Source organism: Pleurodeles waltl, chromosome 9, assembly GCF_031143425.1.
Source record: "Pleurodeles waltl isolate 20211129_DDA chromosome 9, aPleWal1.hap1.20221129, whole genome shotgun sequence".
Taxonomy (NCBI): domain Eukaryota; kingdom Metazoa; phylum Chordata; class Amphibia; order Caudata; family Salamandridae; genus Pleurodeles; species Pleurodeles waltl.
The window spans coordinates 333,407,728-333,423,746 of record NC_090448.1 but is presented as its reverse complement, the minus strand read 5'-3'; the positions used below and the strand labels follow the sequence as shown (position 1 = coordinate 333,423,746).

The 16,019-nt window shown below is 44.6% G+C and overlaps 1 protein-coding gene across 2 annotated transcripts in view; it reads right to left on the bottom strand.

Annotated features, from left to right (window-relative positions):
• The window catches only part of RNF123 (ring finger protein 123), a 1,441,353-nt gene that overhangs the window by 900,572 nt on the left and 524,762 nt on the right, over nt 1-16,019 (bottom strand). For both annotated transcript variants that reach the window (XM_069206868.1, XM_069206867.1), the window contains exon 18: nt 3,569-3,630. In XM_069206868.1, coding sequence (XP_069062969.1) covers nt 3,569-3,630 — 62 coding nt within the window. The remainder of the gene's footprint in view (nt 1-3,568; nt 3,631-16,019) is intronic.

Genomic DNA, 16,019 nt, shown 5'->3' with positions numbered 1-16,019 from the left:
GAATAAGATAGTATAGGGTATATACTCCTGTTCCTTTTTTGATGAATGGGAACTAACTCTATTGCTCCTTTCTGAAGGAGAGCTTGTACCTCTTGATTTAACAGTTGTAAATGTTCTACAGAGAGTTTGTGCTTTCTGGGTGGTTATGTTTAGAGGTGTGTTGATGAGCTCCAGGTACTAACCATGTTTTATAATATTCAGCACCCACTGGTCTGTTGTTATGTTTTGCCAGTTAGGAAAAAATTGTTTTAAGCGTCCCCTGATAGGTGTTGTGTGATCAGGGGGGATGAGAAGAGAGTCATTGCTCTGAAGTGGAAGGGGAGATACGTGTGGAGACATCTCTTCCTCGACCCTTGGAGTTTGTTTCCCCTATATAAGCCTCTATAAATTCCTCTAGAAGGGGATGTGGAGTGTTGTTGCCTGAAAGAGATAGAGGAGGCTGATGTTGTCTGCTTATTGCTTTGTTTGAAGGCAGATTTGCGAAAAGAGCCTCAATTACCAGGGGTTTGAAGGGCTCCCATAGACTTTGCAACAGCAGTGTCCTTTTTCATTTTCTCTAATGCTTGGTCCACCTCCAGACCAAAAACGTGTTCCTGATCAAAAGGAGAATTAAGAAGTGTTTGTTGAACCTCAGGTTTAAAAACTGGTATACGCCATCAGGCGAGTCGTCGTAATAATACACTAGTGTTTATACCTCTTGCAGCTGTATATACCACGTCAAGAGCACATCTAATAGAGTTATTAGATATTAACTTACCCTCTTGTACAAGCTGGTGTCCTTTCTTTTTAAACTCTTCTGGGAGATGTTGAATAAGATCTTCCATCTCATCCCAGTGAGCTCTATCGTATATTGCCCACAGTCCTTGGGTGTTGGCAATTCTCCAGAGGATGGCTGCTTGAACCCCCACCCTTTTGCTTGATGCATCAATACGTTTTGACTCTGTCGGGAGGAAGTGTATCCCCGGACGTTTGGGAATTAGCTTGTTTACGAGCATTTGAAACTACCAGAGAGTCTGGAGGAATGTGTCCTTTAATATAAGCAGGATCTGAAGCGGCTGTATTTATTTTTAACCAACTCTAGGCATAATTATTCATGCACGGACAGGGTTTTTAAAAATGTTGCCAGCATGCCGTGTCATACCCTTTAACATGAGCAGATACTGAGATGCTCCAGTGGTGGAGGAAAGGGTTTCGAATAAGATATCATCTTCTATAGGGTCTTTGTGTAATGGGACCGGATGATATGGAGCCACCTTAGCTACCAATTCATTGAAGGAAGTGGTGTCATCTGGTGGCGATTGTTTAGCTGGGTGTAAATCCAGATCTATATCCCCTGGTAGGTCAATGTCATATGTGTCCAAATGGTCTAATGCTAGCTGATGTGCATCATGATCCTACTCTGATCTTCTACATAGGATTGTGGAGATCTTAGTGGAGGTCCCCCTGTTAGATCTTCAGCCTTAGAGTGTAAATGATGTGGTGAAGTAAGTGAGGTTGAAGAGAGGGTGGTAAAGTTGTAGGCATTGGACTGGTAGCCATGTCCTTTCTCTTTATCTTGTGAGAATGTGTCTGTACACCAATAGCCTTCTCAAATGAAGTCTGATGTTTTGAATGAGATCTGACCAGTATTTGGTTGAATATGGATTGTCTTTTGTTTTGGATCGAGCTTCTCCGCCATAGTTAGTAAGATAGGCTCTGGTGCAGTGCTGATGAAACTTCTTATGTCTGCCCATTGGTTTCATTCTCTGAGTCGGATTCAGAGTCTGAAATCGATAAGGCCTCCTCTTCTGTCACAGAAGCTTCATGGACCTCTTCCTGCAGCTCGATGTCTTGAAGACTGGAGTTTTCCAGTGTCTCTTCTAGTTAATTTTGCTGCATTTCTTTCCATCGCACCAGACGATCCCGCAGCAATGTTTTTTCTAAGCAGGCCTCACAATTTTCTTTGTTGTGATCAGGCAATAAGCAGAGGCTGCAAATGGATTGGAGGTCTGCGTGGGGATATCCGGCATGACACCTGGGACAAGATCGATAAGGTATCCATTCCATCAGCAGCGCATTTCATATTTTCTAAAATAATGGAGGTACGACCGGTCAAGGCCAAACGGCTGGGAACGAAAGTCATCGACCCGACAGGAGATTTGCTCCTTGTGTTCACTGTACGTGAACGGGACAAGAATGACAACAATACTGACGAGTATGGGATTGCAAATTGTTCAGAAGGGAGCCCAAAACGGTCTTGAACTGGAGCACCAAAGAAGATGTCTGAACCTGATAGCGGGAAAAAAACAATTGAACAATGGAGTTTATGCCCATGTGCATTAGCACCGAGAGGAGGGGTCACTTTACTTTGTGACTCTAACTTCTTTGAAGAAAATCAACTTGTACACATCCGGACACAACATTAGTTGGCAGAAGTATGCAGAGCATGTGTATCTACAGCCACACATGCCATCAAACACATCATTCTACTAAATGGCCTTTGAAAGGCAAACGCCAGGCAGAGCAGGATCTTGCATGGAGTGAGCACATGCTCCGGCCTATTGATTGTAAGATTTGTTTGGATACCAGAAATGTCAGGAGATCTTTTAATCCTTTTGAGGCTGGCACAAACAGTACCATTAAGAAATAAATCTATTCTTAAACTTCTAAAGAAAACAATTTTCAGAGTGTGCTTTTTAAATAGTGTTTAACTACATGGACTTTTACATGTTTACATACTAGAAAACAATTAATTAGAGCACGGATAATATTTTTTTAAGTAAGCAAAAAAAATATAGCAGCAGAATTAACATCACTACTCACAACATGTACAAAAATCGAAGTCATGGAGATTATTACACCAATAAGAAATTATATACAATGAATCTTAGGATAAAAACAAGGCAAACTAGGCACTTAAAGGTGAAGGTTGCTATGCCTGACACTCAGGTTGAGCTTGGCATAGCAAAGAAAGGTCAGTAGACCTACTATTAAGACAAGGAATACAAATATATGTAATGTTTTATAATCCGAGAAGTGTAATATGACAGAAATAAACATACTACTACAAAGGAAAACATTTTACACCTGATGACAATTTTCTACAATAAAGCTATTCATAATTCCACTGTTTTGCAGACTGATAGAAAGAAGATCTCAGATGCTAGTGAAGGAATTACAGCACACTGACAACACCCCTGAAAGCAGCCTGTAACAGGATGATGGGAAGGGCAAAGCCAAGAAGACTTCAGGATAAATGGAGAATGGTTCACAACCTTCCTCAGAGTTTGGATCTCCTGAAAGGTTCCGCTCCACGTTAAGATAACCCGGCATGAACACATTAATAATTATATCAGCCCTAAAGGTTATTCAGTACAAAGTGACTTTCAATCAACTCAAACATCATAGTCTGGGCAGCACTCCTTTACAAATGCGTATCTGGATAGGACCAGGGAGCCACCTGCCCTCTATTAACATCTGGTAATTATTTTAAAGTGGAAGTGTTGAACAGATGCTGACTTTAACATTCATGGCTTAAGGTTTGTGAGAGTTTTAATCAAGAATTGTGAAATGAATAGTCTTTACTTACCTCGCCTTTGTCTTTATTGTTGAGCAGCAATCTCAGTATTTGAACTTGAAGCTCTTCCACCACTGTTGGTTAAATAAAGGTATAATTCATATATATTTAGAAAATAACTACGTGTTGCATTTCTCCATTTATTATGTACTTTTGCTGTTTGCGGGCAATACCCTGTCAGATAATCAACAAGTACAAACTGCGCGAGCCTTGATTGAAGCTTTAAATAATTATTCCAGCAAATGTTTTATGAGATTATTCCAGAGGGTTATGAGAGTACAGTAAGTCATACACAGTAAATTGTTTGACTGAAGTACATATATAAAGTGTCAAATAAATCTGACCAAACTTGACAACCTAATGAAATGCAAACTTCAGCAAAAGGAAATCATAGACCTTAGCCCTGCAATTATGCATGCATGAATACAGTTAGAATGAGAATTTCAAATGGACAATTAATTTTCAAAAAAACTAATTCCTTATCTCACAACTTTGCTTTTTATTGAAAATAAGATTAAAGAACACAAAATATTTTTGAGGTCCATTCCCAATTCAACCACAGCACTTGCCACAGTTGTCTCACCAAGCAGGTAATCAGTTACCTTTTGAAGAGAAGTTACCAGATCCTCTTAGCGCCAAAGATGGTCATTGACAGTCAAGAAGGCTAAGCATCCAGCCACCCTTCAATATGGCTACCTACTACAGCAGTCTGTGAAATGCGACTAATACGCAGTAGATTATTTTGATGGGTAATACGGAGAATGCTAATCACCTCTATAGCGCAATGGGTGAAGTACCTATGCAGTTGAAGCGGACGGCTCTATGTTTATACATGAAATCTGCTCTTCACATCCTAGTACGTACTGCCGTCAGCACCACAGGATTTTCCAAGGCATGTTCACAGTGCTTTTGAGGGCATGGTGCAAAAGTAGAAAGGACTGTATACTGCAAAAAAAAGTAAAATACAGTGCAATTGTATTCTTGCACATTGTTCAAAGATCAAGGAATTCAAGGATACAATTGCAACCTTGGGGAAATAAAAACAACTGTATGAGGTGTGCAGAGGCAGGTAAGTCTTGAAAACAAAACTGGGGACATGGAATAGACAGAAAGGCTCTTGCGTCCAAAAGCGTGTGTTCACCCCGTGATATTAGCCTGTATTCCCTAAATGTAGAACACAGCAGCACATCATTATCAAATTTGGGCTTCTAGACAGAAAATAATGCCAACTTAGAAAAGTCTAACAGCAGCTGAGCTCCAACAACCTCACCTAGGAGAGGGACACGTGTGGCTCACCTCTCTTCTGAATTACTGCAGCTATTTCACTTGAGAAAAATACAGTGTACCTTGACAGTAGCATGCATGATCCTAATGGAATGAATCACCTGTTTTAAATACAATTTTTCCAAGTTTAATCTTTGAAAAGCGCAATCCAATAAGTAGTCTGTTTTAGTGAACACCTCTGAGATTGATCAATGAAAGTTTTTGTCTCTTCTTTTCCTATTTTCCCATTGTAGGAATTCCATTGATACAAACAAATGCATTTCTCAAGTGGATAATGTTGGGAAACGAAGGCTATAAGTCAAGTCAATTGATTGACACCACTAAATAAATTACCTGTAACAAAAGAAGGTGTAGATCCGCAAATCAACTGAAGACATCCCATTTACTTTAAGTTCTTCACGGTCCTCTTAGGTACATTAGGCAATACGGGCTCTGAGGACATGGACAGGATGTTTCTGGCTATGTTGGGATCTCGAAAGGATGAAGTCGGCTACTTGTATAAGTTTGGATACGCCAAATATTATGAAAAGGTCAGGTTGAAAGTTTTAGCAGTGGCTTTATCTGTGTGGATGAGGGTTCAGAAGCTATGGTCGATTTAATATGTTTCCCTGCGTGACCTGATTTGGTACTCTTGAGTGCTTAAAGGATAACCTGAGCAGGGCGCTCCAGTTGGTGGGAATCCAAAATTGGGATGATTTGTTGGACGGAACTTATTTAAAATCATGGGAAGAATTAAGCACTAAGTTGGGTGGGAGCCTACCTAAATTTAAATGTTTGCAATTGGCCTCATGGACAATGGAACATAGCGATGAACTGCAACCCCCCAGTAAATATTGTAGCTGTTCTACATCTCAATGGGATTAAGGAACAAGTTGCAAGGTGGTATGGACTGATGTGTCAAGCAGAAGATCTGCAGTTGCCACCACCACCACCACCATACAAGACCTGGGATTGGTGCTTGTCAAGTGACCAGTTAGAAGCATTATGACAAATATCCTTTTGCACTTTATACAAGGTCGTTTGTTCTGCTGCACTCAAAAGGAACCATTTGTTTACTTTGCACAGGGCCTACCATACTCCGTTAAAGTTTTCTAAAATCTCTGCTATGTCTGTAAGCTGCTGCAAGAAGAGTAAAATGCACAAAGCATATGATCTCCATAGGTTTGTTGAATGCTCGAGATTGACAACATTCTTGGAGAAAATAAGTGTGCCAATTTCCGAAATTATGAACAAAGATTAAGGTGAGTATCTGCCTGCTTTAATTTGGGTAGACCAAGAGCGAAGGGAAAAGCCTAACAATTGGAGGAAAAGGAACTCATTATCTATTTAATAATTATAGCAAGGTATGTTACTTGTAGAAAATGGGTTGCTCCTGATCCTCCTAACTTTGAGGACTGGTTGACACAAGTAAAGAAATTATATTTAATGGACTCAGGAAATCAAAAGGGTAAGAATACGGCAGAAGAATGGCCCTTGGTGGGTCAAAGGCTACAAATTAAATATGGAGAAATCCTGTGATTAAGTACACCACTTGCATGCTATTTCTGCTGGTTTGGGCAACAGCATTGCTCAATGACCCTAAGCAAAAAGGAACGGCCCCCCCAATGTCCTGCGCCTTGGTAGGTGTGGAGGAGTTGAAGTGGCCATCACTGATGAACAGTCAAGCAGGTATGGTGATGAGAACATAAAAAAAAAAAATACACCCCATTCAGAGGCATCAAATAGGATCCAAGTACGTTTTCATTTATACCTCCTCTCACATATAGAGGGTGCCCAGTTTCCACTATATCCAGGTCCTGGGAGGTCAACTAACATTTCGTCACTCTGGTGATGTCAGTTCCACCTAATTTCTATATTCACAATGGCTAGGCAAAAATACGTGGCCATCAACATATCAGAAATAAAACATAGCTTCATAAAAATCATATACTAATACATGTGAAAAAGGGGATCAAAATGAGGAACCATTAAGATGATAAAGTATCCAAAAGAGTAAATTACTTGCTTTCGCTAACATTGTTTCTGATTAATTGTTTTGTTTATGGATATATTGTATTGGGTTTTCTACACATCAAAACAAGCATATAAAAAAAATGCTCACACAATCCTTCACCAATAGATGCTCCCTCCCAAGGGATCATCCAGCTCCCCAATGCCTCTGAACTTCCGAGAATGATCTCAGAACCTAGTACGGTCATGTCCTCAAGCACTCATCGCTTTCCCCCTACCCCTGCCTCCCCCCCCCCCAGCATGGCAATATCTGTGTCATCAAGGAGTCTGTGATACGCTCTCTATGATCTCCAGACTGTCAAATGTGCAGGAACAACCGCTTCCCTCATACACCACTCTCCATACACCTGTTCATCCCCTCAGCCACATAATCCTATTAGGTGCCTGCGCCCTTCCCCATGTCTTAGCCAGATCTCTCTCTGCCACAAAAAAGCCCAATGACCAAAACAGCAATTACTTTCATGGAATATCCGCCTCATTAGATATGCCCAATCTAATCAATTGTGGTGTCATGGTTTTGGCCACGTTCATCATTGCCGCCGTTTCAAAAACAATATCCCCCCCCCAATATGCGCTCTCTGGGGGCAGCTCCACATTGTATGTAGGATCGTATCCTCCATACCATAATGCAGGCATATGGAGCCTTTAGATTAATTCTTAATCTTCCAGCAAACCTTCGTATGAGCCTTCTCTCCAGATTTCTGACTGTATCTGGACATTTTTAGAGCATTTTGTATGTAGTGTTGGTTCACCAGCAGCTGGCAGCACTGTGTGACTACAACCCCAGCCACAGGGAGTGATGAAGCAAAGCTATAGTAGCAACATGGACATCATTGACTTTAGTTTCACCATTTTTTGTGGTGACTTTACAGCGGCCAAGGGGAATGCGAGACTAAGGAACAAGTTACTTACTTTCGGTAACGCATTATCTGGTGTCTCTACCTAGCTGCATGATTCCTTACCTTTGATTCTTCCCAGGTGCCATACTGGATCCAGAGAATTTTGTGAGCAGGGGCTGTTTCTCTCTCAGGGCAGAAGGGCTGCGCCCCTATGAAATCCCTACACATTTATTTAAAAAAAATATTAAATAGATTGATGTGTTTAGCAATACGATCCTATCTCTAAACAAACTGATGCCTTTAAGACTGGACTGTCGGTTTCAGGCTGCCTGCCCTGCTTTGCTTTGCTTTGAAGCAGGAGACGGAAGCTAGGCAGTAAAATCATCTTTCCTCACTGTGATGCACAACACAGGGCTGATCGCTCTAAAGCCCTTCATTTCCATTGGGGTCTATGGCAGTAACCACTATAGATCAGTGACGCTTTTAGCGTTATGGTTTCAGGCATCGGATAATGTTTTGTTTAGATAATTTTGATGTCTCCACAATATGATTTGGGTGGTGGAATTTGGGGCTGAACTAAATTGGGGAGCTCCCAAGAGAGCACTCTCTCTCTCTGCTTGCCGCCGCATTCACCTGCTCTCTGGGTTGGCCTAACCCACTATTACCCAGTTGCACGAACAGCTTGCGAAGGGACAGCAGGACTGTCCTCATCACCTCCCACGTAATGTACTGGAAGAGGAGTTATCGAATGGGACTCCTCTGACTGAAAAATCACTCCCAGAGTCTGCGCCATTGTCCTATCCCTCAGATGCTGTCTCAGTATCTGGTGTCTCAGTCTCTGATCCTATGTCAGAGGGGTCCTCTATAACCCAAGTGCAGGCAGCAGTCATCCATCAAGATGCCATCTCTGCTATTGGCTAAACTGTTGCTCTAAAACACTAGCCTACGTAGACAGTCACAAAATTGATGGTGTGTGTGAGATACGTGCAACAGTAGAGGCCACCTTACCTGCGCTTCTTCCCTCAATCAGCACGTACTTTAAAGACACTCAAAAAACACCTTGTCACATACCATTCATCACAGTCTTTAGCACCTCCTGCGCCCAAGTCAAACAATCATTATTGGTGCTCCCACTCCCTCCTCCTCGGATTCCCTCATTACCACCCAGCAAAAGTGCCCTTCACCTCTCCATAGCCGCCCTCCACCCCGCACATACATTTCATTGGTATTATAGCGCAGGTAATGGCTGACTTTACTAATGTACTCAGCTATTTACATAAAATACAGATTTGCTCTTTGCAGTAGGCATATAAACCTTCTGCGCTTCTTTATGGCACTAAAACTGCCACTAGACAAGTCGGACCCTTTTCCCCCCAGGGAAACCACACACATATTGACAAAAGTGATATATATATATATATATATATATATATATATATGAAAGCCAACCACCTGAAACTCAACTCAAGCAAAACCGAAATATTCGTCTTTGGCCCACACAAAAACACCTGGGACCCCTCATGGTGGCCCACCACGCTATGCCCTGCACCCACCCCCGCCAACCACGCACGCAACCTCAGCATCATCCTAAACTCCTCCCTCTCGATGAACCAACAAATCAACGCTCTCACCTCCTCATGCTTCAACACACTCCGTATACTGAAAAACATTCAAATGGATCCCCACAGAGACCAGAAAAACTGTCACTCACGCACTCATCAGCAGCAGGCTTGATTACGGAAACACCCTCTACGCCGGCACCACTCTAAAACTCAAGCGCAGACTACACGCATCCAGAACTCAGCAGCACGACTCATCCTCGACCTCCCCCGACACGAACACATCTCTCCACACCTCAAATCCCTCCACTGGCTCCCCATTGACAAAAGGATCACCTTCAAGATCCTCATCCTCGCACACAAATCACTCCACAACACAGGCCCTGCCTACCTCAACGAGAGTCACCTTCCACACCCCCACACGAAACGTCCGCTCAGCTGACCTCTCTCGAGCCTCTGTCCCCCGCATCAAACACACCACCACCGGGGGTAGATCCTTCTCCTACCTTGCACCCAAAACCTGGAACGCCCTCCCAACCCACCTTCGCAGGACCCAAAACCTACTTCTTTTCAGGAAGGGCCTCAAAACCTGGCTTTTCGAACAATGAACCTCCCAGCCCCTTTCCCTCCCCCCGTACCTCCCCCCCCCCCCCCCCCCAGCGCCTTGAGACCCTCATGGGTGAGTAGCGCGCTTTATAAATCTCTTTGATTGATATATATAGATCTACCTCTATATATATATAAATCTATCTACATAGATATATATATATATAGATCTATATATAGATCTATTTTTTTTAGTTGTTGTATGGTTTCCCTGGGGGCCAAAACCCTACAACATCTAAAAAAAAATATTGCAGCCTGCCCATGGGCGACACCCTGTCATTTTTTTTGGTGGGGGAAGAAAAAAAAAATTGCCCCCGCGATCGCCCCCCCCTCCCCCCCCAGGGGGCACCTACCTTTTTTTAAAATAAAAAATATGCCCCGGGGGAGGGGGGGTGGCCCGTTTTCCGAGGGGGCCGCCCCCCCAAAGTGAAATCCCTGGCGTCTAGTGGTGTTTCCTGGCCCCCGATCGCAGCTGTGCTGCGATCGGGGGCCAGGAAACACTTTCAGAAGGCCTCGTAAGAAAGGGGAGAGTCTCCCCTTTCTTACGAGGCCTTCCTGAAAGCACAGCTGCGATCGGGGACCAGGAAACAGTTTCAGAAGGCCTCGTAAGAAAGGGGAGACTCTCCCCTTTCTTACGAGGCCTTTTGAAAGTGTTTCCTGACCCCCGATCGCAGCACAGCTGCGACCGGAGGCTAGGAAACACTTTCAGGAAGGCCTCGTAAGAAAGGGGAGAGTCTCCCCTTTCTTACGAGGCCTTCCCGAACGTGGGGAAGGCCGTTTTCCCCATCGAAGCAGGAAGCAGCCTCAAGGCTGCTTCCTGCTTCGATGGGGAAAACAACTTTGTAACGTCAGCGCGCTGCAAGGGGCGGGTGGGGGGCGGGGGGGGAGACACAGAAGCTTCTGTGTCTCCCGGGAAAAGTAAAAAAAAAAAAAAATAATAATCCTCGGGTGCAAGGCACCCGAGGATTTATTAACACCCTCCCTGGTGTCAGCCACTGGTCGTGACCCGCACCAGGGAGGTAGTGCGGGCGTCGGCCAGTGGCCGTCGCCCGCATTTAAGGGGTTAATGCAGTAAGATATGGGGTAGTTTTTAATGTGTTTAATATTTCAAGACTATATGTCCCCTCTACTTTATAAACCTTGCTTTCTCACGACATTCATTTGCTTTCAAATGCACCATTTGTCAATCTTTTCAATTTTTTTCACAGGAGGAGGACCCACCATCGACCCCACGTTTGTCCATTAAGCTTGCTCGCATTACTCACTACATAAAAGTCACACCCAACTTTTATGCCCCACTACTTTCAAATGTCACCAGCAGCCATTTTTGTGAGCAGTACCCCTGCCCACCTTCTTTGCTCCCCCATATCCTTTTAAGAAGAGAAGCAACTTTACCGGCTGAAGTCCCGACCTCCAACGATGCCACACAGAACCAAACAAAGCCACCCAACGGCGCGCAGGGGTACTGCTCACGCAAAAGTTTCCGGAATCAGTCCAACGCCTGGGGAAAATCAAAAGTAAGGAATCTCCCTAGAAACCTCTATCAGATTGCAAAAATAAGTAATATCAGAAAAAAATGCTACTGAATCATTCACACTCTCGGGAGACTAAAGGTGATGAGGAATCTGTGAGAAAATTATGTATCTTTCACAAAGTTAGCAAAGTTAAGTAATGTATTCTTCTGCTAATGGTCCTCCCCCGAGATTCCTAATTTTAGCTACTCCCAAAGCAGCAGCATCACACTAGTGGTAGGCCCGAGCTCTAAAATGTTAATTATTGCACAACAAAGCTTTGCAGATTTGCCTTAAATGTGGGCTCTCATGTGAAAAACAAATCGAAGCAATGATGCTTCATAAAAGAATATAACAGCTTGACATATTCCATTGACTGAAATTACCCTCTCAGCTAGCAGAAATCACAGGTTTTCCCCCGATAGAGAAAGCACCAGTTCCATCAGACAGAACCTTCGACATGGGGATAACCTATCTGGAAAATGCTTTCATACTGCAGTAGTTGCTATCAATTTTGCAAAACTAACAAACAAATAAATCAGCTTCCTGAAATTCCTCTGGAATTTCTATATAAAATCCAAGAGCTTCTATTGGCCCAACTTCCAGAAACATTCTTCCAGTTTAGATATGTTTACAGGCAATTAGATGCCATTTAGAGAGATGCGCTGTGAGTTTCAAGACCACCTTATGAAGGATTGCAGTTTTCACCTGTAGGGAAATGCATCCCTTGGCATGTTTACCACCTAATATTTTGCCTTTTGTTGATGCCAGATATAATTGAAAGTGTGCTGGGACCCTGCTGACCAGGCCCCAGCACAAGTGTTCTTTCCCTAAACTGTACCTTTGTTCCCACAATTGGCACAGCCCTGGCACACAGATAAGACCCTTGTAACTGGTACCCCTGGTACCAAGGGCCCTGTGGCCAGGTGAAGGTCTCTAAGGGCTGCAGCATGTCTTATGCCACACTGGGGACCCCTCACTCAGCACATAAACACTGCCTCACAGCTTGTGTGTGTTGCTGGGAAGAAAAAGACTAAGTCGACATTGCACTCCCCTCAGAGTGCCATGCCCTCATCCCACTGCCTGTGGCATAGGTAAGTCACTCTAGCAGGCCTTACAGCCCTAAGGCAGGGTGCACTATACCACAGGTGAGGGCATAGTTGCATGAGCACTATGACCCTACAGTGTCTAAGCCAAACGTTAGACATTGTAAGTGCAGGGTAGCCATAAAGAGTATATGGTATGGGAGTCTGTCAATTACGAACTCCACAGTTCCATAATACTACACTGAATTCTGGGAAGTTATTTATCAAGCTTCTCAGCACAATAAATGCACACTGATGCCAGTGTGGGATTTATTGAAAAATGCACACAGAGGGCATCTTAGAGATGACCCCTGTATACCATTCCAAACACCAGTGTTAGGCTCACCGGTTCCTGACAGCCTGCCACAACCAGACACATTTCTAGCCACATGGGTTGAGTGCCTTTGACACACTGTGGCCAGGAACAAAGCCTGCACTGGGTGTAGGTGCTTCTCACCTCCCCCTGCAGGAACTGTAAAACCTGGCGGTGAGCCTCAAAGGATGATGCATGTTACAGCACCCCAGGGCATCCCAGCTAGTGGAGATGCCCGCCCTTCCGGACACAGCCCCCACTTTTGGCGGCAAGTCAGGCAGAGATGACAAAAACAAGGAGGAGTCACCCACCAGTCAGGACAGCCCCTAAGGCAGAGGTCTTCAAACTGGGGGGCAGGCCCCCCTAGGGGGCCTTACATGGTCCCGGGGGGGGGGGGGGGCACCAGACTCTGGCCAAAAGAAGCATTACACAGATAAAAGGCCTTTATTTTAAGCAGAAACATGTAATTGCCCTTTTAAAAAGGGAACAGTACTTAACTGCAATGTTTAAATAGGTCTAGACATATTTAAACATTGCCATCTTTATAAAATATTTTTGAAAAATTCCGAAGGGGGGGGCCCCAATGATTTTTATTTTTCAAGTGGGGGGGGCGTGGCATTAATAAGTTTGGAGACGGCTGCCTAAGGTGTCCTGAGCTGAGGTGACCTCGGCCTTAAGAAATCCTCCATCTTGCTTTTGGAGGATTTCCCCAATAGGAGTAGGGATGGAGGCACAAAGAGGGTGTAGCCACCCTTCAGGAAAGTAGCCATTGGCTACTGTCCTCCAGACCCAAACACACCCCTAAATTCAGTATTTAGGGCCGACCATGAACCCAGGAAATCAGATTCCTGCAACCTCCAACAAGAAGGACTGCTGACCTGAAAGCCCCGCAGAGACGACAACTGACTTGGCCTCAGCCCTACCGGCCTGTCTCCAAACTCGAAGAACCTGCACAGCGATGCATCCAGCGGGATCAGCGACCTCTGAGGACTCAGAGGACTGACCTGCACCTAAAGGACCAAGAACCTCCTGAGGACAGAGGCTCTGTCCGGAAACAACCACAAAACAGCAACCAGAAACCAACTTTAAAGAGACTCTCACTTCCCGCCAGAAGCGTGAGTTTTCACACTCTGCACCCAACTCGAGTTCAGGAGAATCAACACCGCAGAGAGGACCCCAGGTGACTTCAATGACGTGGACACCCTGTGTCGACCTCCCTGCACCCCCACAGCGATGTCTGCAGAGAGGATCCAGAGGCTCCCCCTGACCGCGACTGCCTGGTAACAAAAGGAACCTGACACCTGGATCAAGTACTGCACCCGCAGCCCCAGGACAGAGAGGAACCACCTACCAGTGCATGAGTGACTAGCAGGCAACCCTCATTCTAGCCCTGTCGGTGACTGGCCCGAGAAGCCCATTTGTGCTCTGCCTGCATTGCCAGAGTGACCCCTGGGTCCCTCCATTGGTTTCAATACAAAACCCGACACCTCCTTTGCACACAGGCGTGTTTTGTGTGCTTGTGTGTGTGTGTCCCCATTGCTCTACAAAACCCCCCTGGTCTGCTCCCTGAGGACGCAGGTACTTACCTGCTAGCAGGCTGGAACCAGAGCACCCCTGTTCTCCATAGGCGCCTATGTGTTTTGAGCCCTCTTTGACCTCTGCACCTGACCAGCCCTGTGTTGCTGGTGCTATGGCTTTGGGGTTGCCTTGAACCTTCAACGGTGGGCTGCCTATGCCCAGGAGACTGACCTTGTAAGTGCTTTACTTACCTGAGAAACTAACGTTTTCTTACCTCCCCCAGGAACTGTTGATTTTTGCACTGTGTTCACTTTTAAAATAGCTATTTGCCATTTTAACCAAAACTGTGTGTACTACAGTTTTAAATCAAAGTTCTATACTTACCTGTGTGAAGTACCTTGCAATTCATGTACTTACCTAAAATGTTTATCTTGTGGTTCTAAAAATAAATTAGGAAAATATATTTTTCTATATAAAAACCTGGAGTTAATTCTTTGAGTGTGTGTTCCTCATTTATTGCCTGTGTGTGTACAACAAATGCTTAACACTCCCTCTGATAAGCCTACTGCTCGACCACACTACCACAAAATAGAGCATTAGTATTATCTCATTTTGCCACTATCAACCTCTAAGGGGAACCCTTGGACTCTGTCCACACTATCTCTGACTTTAAAATAGTATATACAGAGCCAACTTCCTATATCACTCAAATAGTACTCTGCCAGAACTAATCATGGAGTAGGATGGAGATGCTAACTTTATGTTCAAGTCTCCAACTCTCTTGGTTGAAGTGATTTCCCCTAAAAAGGCAGTCTTAAAAGCAAGCTGTTTTCATATGTGAAAAATACATCTGCTTAATTGTCTTATCAGAAATGTCAGTAATATGCTTCAGCACAAGAGTCTTACTATGAACAGGTGCAGACAGAACTTTTTGAACCCTTTCATAAATTTCAAAATAATTGACAGCCGAATTAAGAAAATTGCCAAAGCAGAGACAGTTTATAGGCAGCCTCTCTCAGTCCCAATTTTGAAGTTGTAGAGAGCCAAAGAGGCTACCAATACCATAATGATGACTGCTTCCTAGGCATATTTATTTAGCTATCCAAACACCTTGTAGGAGGCGGGCCCTCTATGTTACAGGGATAAAAACTAGATCACCCAATGCTCTAGTTCTTCTTTTGCAGGTTGGTCGAGGTCATAGGTTGGAACACTGTGCCAGCTGGAGAAGTTTGGGCGGCTCCCGGTTCCGGCAGGAGCAGCAAGGAAAAGTCTCTGGAGCTGGTGTAGGGCCACAGAGGGAACGTTTAGGAAAAGCACTGCACAGGTAAGTTTAAAGATGGTTCCTGGGGAATCCCCTTGGAATGTCAAGGTTGCAAGTAGGTGGAGGACCCTTAGGGCATAGCAGGTTTTCCGGTGCAGGGCACAGGACTGCCAGGTGCAGAGTGAAACGGTGAGCTAGGCGCTGTGTGCAAGGATTCCCTCCGAATCAGGAGGCAAGTTGGTTGAAGGGTCGTTTGCAGGACAACGGGGGCACTCTGGCGGGAGGTCCAGGGTGTTCCTGAAGTCCCTCGACTGGGGCTTCCTTCTGGTCCTTTTTCAGCCCCAGGCAGGCTGCCAATACCCAGTGTATTGGCACAGCTTGACCACTGGAGAGTGCAGTGTCAATAAGCTTGGCGCACTAGCAGGGTTTGTCCTTGCAGTTGTCGGTGTGTCATTTGGTCCAGCTGCGACGTCCGGT